Below are 6,830 nucleotides of genomic sequence, written 5' to 3'. Positions count from 1 at the left end.
TGTTTATTTTTTAAAGCCCTCTCTCTTCATTCAAGGCCCTGTGAGGGGTTTCACCACTGAGTCAAACTGCACTACATAACTTCATTGTATATTTTAAATGCTGCAGAGATTTTTAAAAATAATTTTATCGGTTCCCATATTTAACTTTTTTCCAAGTTCGTGCTTTCCCCACATCTGCAACTCCACTGCCCTGCCTCAATAATCTTTCCCCCATCAGCGGCCCTACCACACTTCTCGCTTTGTCCGTAAACTTGCAGACCCCTGCGATGAGCCTTTGGTCATGGGCCCAGCACCTGGTATTGTGGGCATCCGTCTTGACTTTCTGTCCGTGTACACAACCTTTGCCCTAAGGCCTCCTGGTGGATAGAGAGAAGGAAGGTCAATTTATAACTAAAAACGGCCATTCAGAGAACATATTCCACTTTATGTGATTAAATAACTTATTTATGTTTATTGAAAACAAATGACCACACCTTTGAAGTTGCCTTTTGGTATTTGTGGTTGTCATTTGAAATTATCCCTAACCTTGGCTTTTATGGAGTTTCCAACCCTTTCAAAAACAGTTCTGTCTCCCCTCCCGCCCATTGTCCCCTCCTGTTTCCCACCCTTATTGCAGAAAAGAGGCTACGTGCTGGAGATGGGCAAGCCGGACAGGGACGCTAAGGAGGAAGAGGACGGGGAGGAGGCCCTGCTGTGGAGGACTCCCGAGGCCAACTACGAAGACGACGAGAGCTGCGGTGCTGAGGCAGCCAGGCTGTCCATCTCCTATGACCTGCATACGGAGCAGTGCATCACCGACAAGAGCATCGCTGACTGCGTGGAGGCCCTGCTGGGCTGCTACCTGACCAGCTGCAGGGAGCGGGCAGCCCAGCTCTTCCTCTGCTCCCTGGGCCTGCAGGTGCTCCCACTGGACTCCCATGCAGCCTCGAAGCCCCGGTCCCCCACCTCGGGCTTGCGGAGCCGGGAGTATGGCTGCCTGCAGATTCCCCCCAGGTGCATGCTCAACCACCCAGATACGAATAAGACTCTGAACCACCTGATCTCGGGCTTCAAGGCCTTTGAGGAAAGCATCAACTTCAGGTTTAAGAACAAGGCATACCTTCTCCAGGCGTTCACGCATGCCTCCTGCCATGTAAACACCATCACTGGTAAGGATGCCAGGAGTTGTAAGGAGGCCGGCAGTGGTGGTGGGACAGGGGTAGGGTGGGGGTGGGGGGGTTATGTGCAGAGGGATGCCAGAGAAAAAAGTAAGGATCCCTTATCTCCTCGTCCTCGGGGAGTTTTGAGAATCAGGAGCCAAGCTGTCTGGTGCCCTATGACCCTTGGGCCACCTGGTTCGCCTTGCATTGACAGGGTGTGGTCCGGCCCCACTTCTGTCACTCTGTTTGCTGGGAAAAGTTTTTATCCTGTGAGGATCTTGGCATCACCGGGCGCCTCAGCACTGGGCATCCCCTTGCTGGTGTGGCCTGTGCCCATGTCTCTTGCATGCCTGTCCACTGTTGCTCTACAGTGTCTAACTGTCCTGCTGCACTTCCGCTCCTATCTAGCATGGGGGTCCTGGGAGGGGCCCGGGTGTGCCTGCTCTGACAGCCTGCTGTTGCTGTCTCTGTCTCACAGGGCCGTTCCCTCACTCAAGAACAGGCTCCCAGGCTCCAGGATCCTGGGTTCCTCCCTGGTGATCGTGGAAATGGTACCTTAGCCAGCAGGAAAGCCAAAGCCATCGGGTTCTCTGCCTGTGCGCTGGGCAGACGCAGGAGGGAGGAAAGCACATTCTTTATGGGGAGGAGAAAGGACAAGTGGTTTTCTAAGAAACTTCTTGCATCTGAAACCAGCCTGCTTCTATCCTGCTCCCTGCCCCCACCCTGACTCTTCCTGCCTCAGTTCCCTCCAAAATGGATTCTCTCTCATCACTGTGAGCCAGTGCACCCCATAAGGTCCCATTAGGCCAGTCATTCAGGCCTGGGTTGAAGTCCTTGGGTTGCCAAAGGGAAGGGGGTCTCCTTCCCGAGGTATCTGTAACCACCCTGGAGCAGCAAGGAACTGTCCCAAGGGTGGGTGGGTAGGTGGGACTGAAGTTGGGCCCCTGGGGAAAGGAGAATCAGCGAGAGTGCTCTGGGCCAGGGAGTGGTTTTTCCTGACAAGCACCGGCCTCTTAACCCCTTGAAAGATTTTTACAACCCTATCTCTCCACGAAAATGTGCTTGATCTGCCAATGACCTCTCTCCAGAGGCTTTGTCCCAGAGTTGTCAGTGCGTGGCCTGTCATCATCCTGTCCTTCAGGCAGGTGTGCGGGAGCCTATCCCGTCGTTTACGCGGGTTTGGCCCCAGTCGCCTGGCCCTTACTCCTAGGTAGGTAAGCTGACGCGGCGTGCACACGCTCACGGCCCCGCGGGCGGGCCTCTCTCAGATTGTTACCAGCGCCTGGAATTCCTGGGCGATGCCATCCTGGACTACCTCATCACCAAGCACCTTTATGAAGACCCGAGGCAGCACTCCCCGGGGGTCCTGACCGACCTGCGCTCCGCTCTGGTCAACAACACCGTCTTTGCCTCGCTGGCTGTCAAGTACGACTTCCACAAGTACTTCCAGGCTGCCTCGCCCACGCTCGTCGACGTCATCCATGGCTTCGTGCAGTTCCAGCTGGAGGAGAACTGGCCGCAAGGGATGGACTCCGAGGTCAGTGCCCCTGAGGGCGTAGCCAGGGCTCCGGGGATTTCACCTGTCGGTTCACTGGTGCTCTCTGTGGAAAGCCAGGAAGGGGCCCTGTCTCTGGGCGCTGCATCCCTGTTGAATACCAACACTGGGGTGTGTGACAACGGGGTTGCAGCTGGTTTTCTGTCCTCAGTCTGATGACTAGGTAACCTTCCCCTTAGGGAAAGATCTGTCTGCTCCTCTGTCTTGGTCTTTCAGTGGACCAGCAAGTTTGGTGACGGTGGCAGGTAAGCAGCTTAGCATATAGGCCCTTCCTTTGCTAAACCGGCAAAATCTCATATGGAAACCAAACTTTGGACATTTTCAGCTTTTGGAATTTAGGGGACTTCTGCTGTGAAGTTCAGCCATAGGTTCTCGGGGGAGGGAGCTAAATCTAATGTTTGGGGGAACTGTTTTACATTTTTGGTAGGAAGGGATGTTGCTTAGATTTTTCCATTTTTCCCATCTCCTCCAACCTTTCATTAACATCCATCTGCATACCTCTCCCTCCTCCTGCTGTCCTCCCACCTCCTTGTCTTGCCTGCTTTTAAGATATCCAGGATTTTACTCCTATCTCAGGTGCCACTTTCCTTGTTATTTCTTCCACGTGGACTTCACTGTGGCTCTGATTCTGGTTCTCTCTGTCTCTTTCTCTCTGAGTGTGATTGTCAAAGTGTAATGGATTTCCTTGTCTTTCCCTGAGAAAAATGAGGCGTCTTGACCAGAAAAGTAGCCTTAGAGGATATTTGGCCTCCACTCAAGTACTTCCTCAATGCAAGAATACTTTCTTTTATTAAATTGGCATTCTATGATGCTCACCTTCCCGACACAACCACTGAAGACAAAGTGGGTAAATAAGCAAATGTGGTGAAGAAAGCGGATGGTGCCCGGCTATTGAAAGATATAGCATCTGGGGTCTTAAAAGCTTGAAGGTAAACAAGCAGCCATCTAGCTCAGAAGCAACAAAGCCCACATGGAAGAACACATCAGCCTGTGTTATCACGAGGTGCCGAAGGGATCAGTTATCAGGCATCAAAGAACAAAAACCATATGTGCTCACCTCCATGATAAGATTGCTGAAGACAAATGGGTGGATAAGCAAATGTGGCAAAGAAAGCTGATGGTGCCCGGCCATCAAAAGGTATAGCGTCTGGGGTCTTAAAGGCTTGAAGGTAATCAAGCGGCCATCTAGCTCAGAAGCAACAAAGCCCACATGGAAGAAGCACACCAGCCTATGCAACCACGAGGTGTTGAAGGGATCAGGTGTAAGGCATCATCAGAACAAAAAAATCTTACCATAGTGAATGGGGGGGCAGTGTGGAGTGGAGACCCAAAGCCCATTTTTAGGCCACTGGAAATTCCCTTGCAGAGGGGTCTCGGGGAGGAGATGAGTCAGTCAGGGTGAAATGTAGCAACGATGAAAAATACAACTTTCCTCTACTTCCTAAATGCTTCCCCCGCCACCCCATACTATCATGATCCAAATTCGACCTTGCAAGTCTGGCTAGACCAGAGGATGTACACTGGTACAGATAGGAACTGGAAACACAGGGAATCCAGGGCGATGATCCCTTCAGCACCAGTGGTGTGAGTGGCGATACTGGGAGGCTAGAGGGAGAGTGGGTTGGAAAGAGGGAACCGATTACAAGGATCTGTATGTGACCTCCTCTCTGGGGGATGGACAACAGAAAAATGGGTGAAGGGAGACGTCAGACAGGGCAAGATATGACAAAGTAATAATTTATAAGTTATTAAGGGTTCATGAAGGGAGGGGGGACCAGGGAGGGAGGGGAAAAAATGAGAACCTGATGCCAAGGGCTTAACTGTAGAGCAAATGTTTTGGGAATGATGAAGGCAATGAATGTACAAATGTGCTTTACACAATTGATGTATGTATGGATTATGATAAGAGTTGTATGAGTCACTAATAACACAATTTTTTAAAAAATGAAAGAAAAAAAAAGTAGCCTTAGAAACCATCCCAAGGCTGTGCATATTGGAAACCAGGAGGCTCCTGGCCTCCGCCTCTCCAGCGCCTTGCCCCCTGGGCTAAATGAGCTGGGCCGGGGCTGGGCTTGCAGGGAGAGCAGAGGTGCATTCTCTTAAAAATGTACCTCTGGTCCCTCTCCCCAGTCTTTTCTCAAACTTCGAATTGGAGGCCCGCAGGGCACAGTGGTTGTGGTGGGTCTGTACCTCCTTTTCTTTCTCTCGGGTTGCAGGATCATCTGGTTAATGAGCAGGTCACCCTCAGGGTTGGCTAACTCACTCGCTGTTTGATGTTAAGAAAGCTCCTCTGCTCTGGCCCTCGGTTTCCTCATCAGCAAATGAGAGAGGCTAACTTTGAAAAATTTAAAAATCTGTCTGAGTTCAAAAGCACTGGCATGTGTTAAAAATGAGTGTCCAGTGTTTCTAGTAATCAGAATTCCAAAGAAACAGAATTCAGATGGTGAAACAGTCCATTTAGAAGGTTATCCTCTTCCTCGCCTTTTCTCTTGTGCTGTACAGTAATTCTTTTTCTTTTTTTTTAAGCAAAAAGGAAGAAATTTATTGGGGTCCATACGGGAAACTCTAGAAGGGCTCAGCATACCCTCCTGGGTAGGCATGCCCAGCAAAGGGTCACACCATTCACTGTGCCCCATGTCCCAGAGGGACTCCCCTTGAGCCGAGCCCTAAAGCCCAGGACTGGCTGGGGGTGGGGACTACTGCACAGTAATTCATGATGGCTTCAGAAAATGGGGAAATGAAAATAAGCAAGAGACTGCCATCTGAGAAATAACGAATTTTGGGTGTATCTCCTGCTCATATGTGTAGATTAAATGTGTTGAAAGGAGCGAAGACCCCTACATAAGGATGAGCCTCGAGGGTTCTCTAAACAGCTTCACCACGATGTGTCTATACTGCCCTTGTGGCTGGGTAGTTACCAGGCTCTTAGCTGATAGGCTCCCCAGCTGTGCGGGCAGATGATAAACCCCGTGGCCCACTCACCCCTCCAGAGAGGCTCCCAGAGCTAGAAGGGCTGCCTCTGGGTGGTACTTGTCACGAAGCCACTGGCAGCCATAGCTGGCTTTATGCATTTGCACCCCTTCCCTTCTGTGTGTCAGCCCCTAGCATGGAGTGAACACATCACTGCCATCGAGTCTGTTCCTACTGATAGTGACCTGAACACTCAATGCCTTTCAGCAAACGTCACTGGCAGTGACCTTTTAGGGCAGCTGAAACTGCCCCTGTTGTTTCTGAGACCATAACTCTTTATGAGAGCATAAAGCTTTATCTGGAAGCCCAACACATAGCCACAACACCACTGGGGCTCTTAGTGACCAAGTGATTCCAAATTGCACATCCTCACCATGCGAGTAGGAATTAATTCTTAAAGCCGAACGTGCAGCACGCCGGCATTTGATCACTAGTGAATTCCTACTGGTTCTCATTTGGGGTTAAAGTTAGGTTTGTTTATTTCTTTTTGGTGTCTAAAAAGAATCTTTTTTCTGGATGAGTGTAGTATAGTAAATGGAGAACAGGTTTGTATACTTTTTCCCTCTCAATTTTGTTTTTCTCCTGCCATGACAACTCTGAGGGGAAACTTGCCCTTTCTACAAACCAAAGATATGTGAAGAGTCTGTCACTGCAGCGCCCTGGCTGACGCCGGCCTGTGGAGGCCATTCCCATCGTGGCCGTAGAATAACAGTCACCCATGGGGAAAACATACCTTCTGCGGGCCTTTCTGCTCACCACTCTTTTCTCTCTGTAATAGCTCAGGAGACTTCAGGAGGACCAAGAGAAGGAAGAGGGCATTCAAGTCCCCAAGGCCATGGGGGACATTTTTGAGTCACTCGCCGGTGCCATCTATATGGATAGTGGCATGTCGCTAGAGACGGTGTGGAAGGTGTACTACCCCATGATGCGACCACTGATAGGTACTGACCGGTCCTCAGATGGCAAAGCCCAGTTTATGTCTATGGGAGCCTACCAATTACTTTCACCTTTTATTCTGATTAACAGAGAAATTCTCCACAAATGTGCCCCGTTCTCCTGTGCGAGAATTGCTTGAAATGGAGCCAGAAATGGTCAAATTTAGGTAAGCAGAGGGAGTAAGGGGGGGCGGGGGAGACATCCATAGACTCAAGGTGGGCAGCCGGGGG

At 50.5% G+C, this 6,830-nt stretch overlaps 1 protein-coding gene across 1 annotated transcript in view; it reads left to right on the top strand.

The window, feature by feature from the left end:
* The window catches only part of LOC101638976 (endoribonuclease Dicer-like), a 29,086-nt gene extending 22,316 nt beyond the window's left edge, over window positions 1–6,770 (top strand). The window contains exons 16-19 of the mRNA XM_045298198.1: window positions 617–1,148; window positions 2,408–2,676; window positions 6,443–6,605; window positions 6,691–6,770. Of these exons, the coding sequence (XP_045154133.1) occupies window positions 617–1,148; window positions 2,408–2,676; window positions 6,443–6,605; window positions 6,691–6,770 (1,044 nt within the window). The remainder of the gene's footprint in view (window positions 1–616; window positions 1,149–2,407; window positions 2,677–6,442; window positions 6,606–6,690) is intronic.
* Window positions 6,771–6,830: the final 60 nt, after the last annotated feature.

Source organism: Echinops telfairi, unplaced genomic scaffold, assembly GCF_000313985.2.
Source record: "Echinops telfairi isolate 266 unplaced genomic scaffold, ASM31398v2 ScPeMD7_7424;HRSCAF=8462, whole genome shotgun sequence".
Taxonomy (NCBI): domain Eukaryota; kingdom Metazoa; phylum Chordata; class Mammalia; order Afrosoricida; family Tenrecidae; genus Echinops; species Echinops telfairi.
The sequence above is the reverse complement of the archived record's forward strand: the minus strand, read 5'-3'. Positions and strand labels throughout refer to the sequence as shown.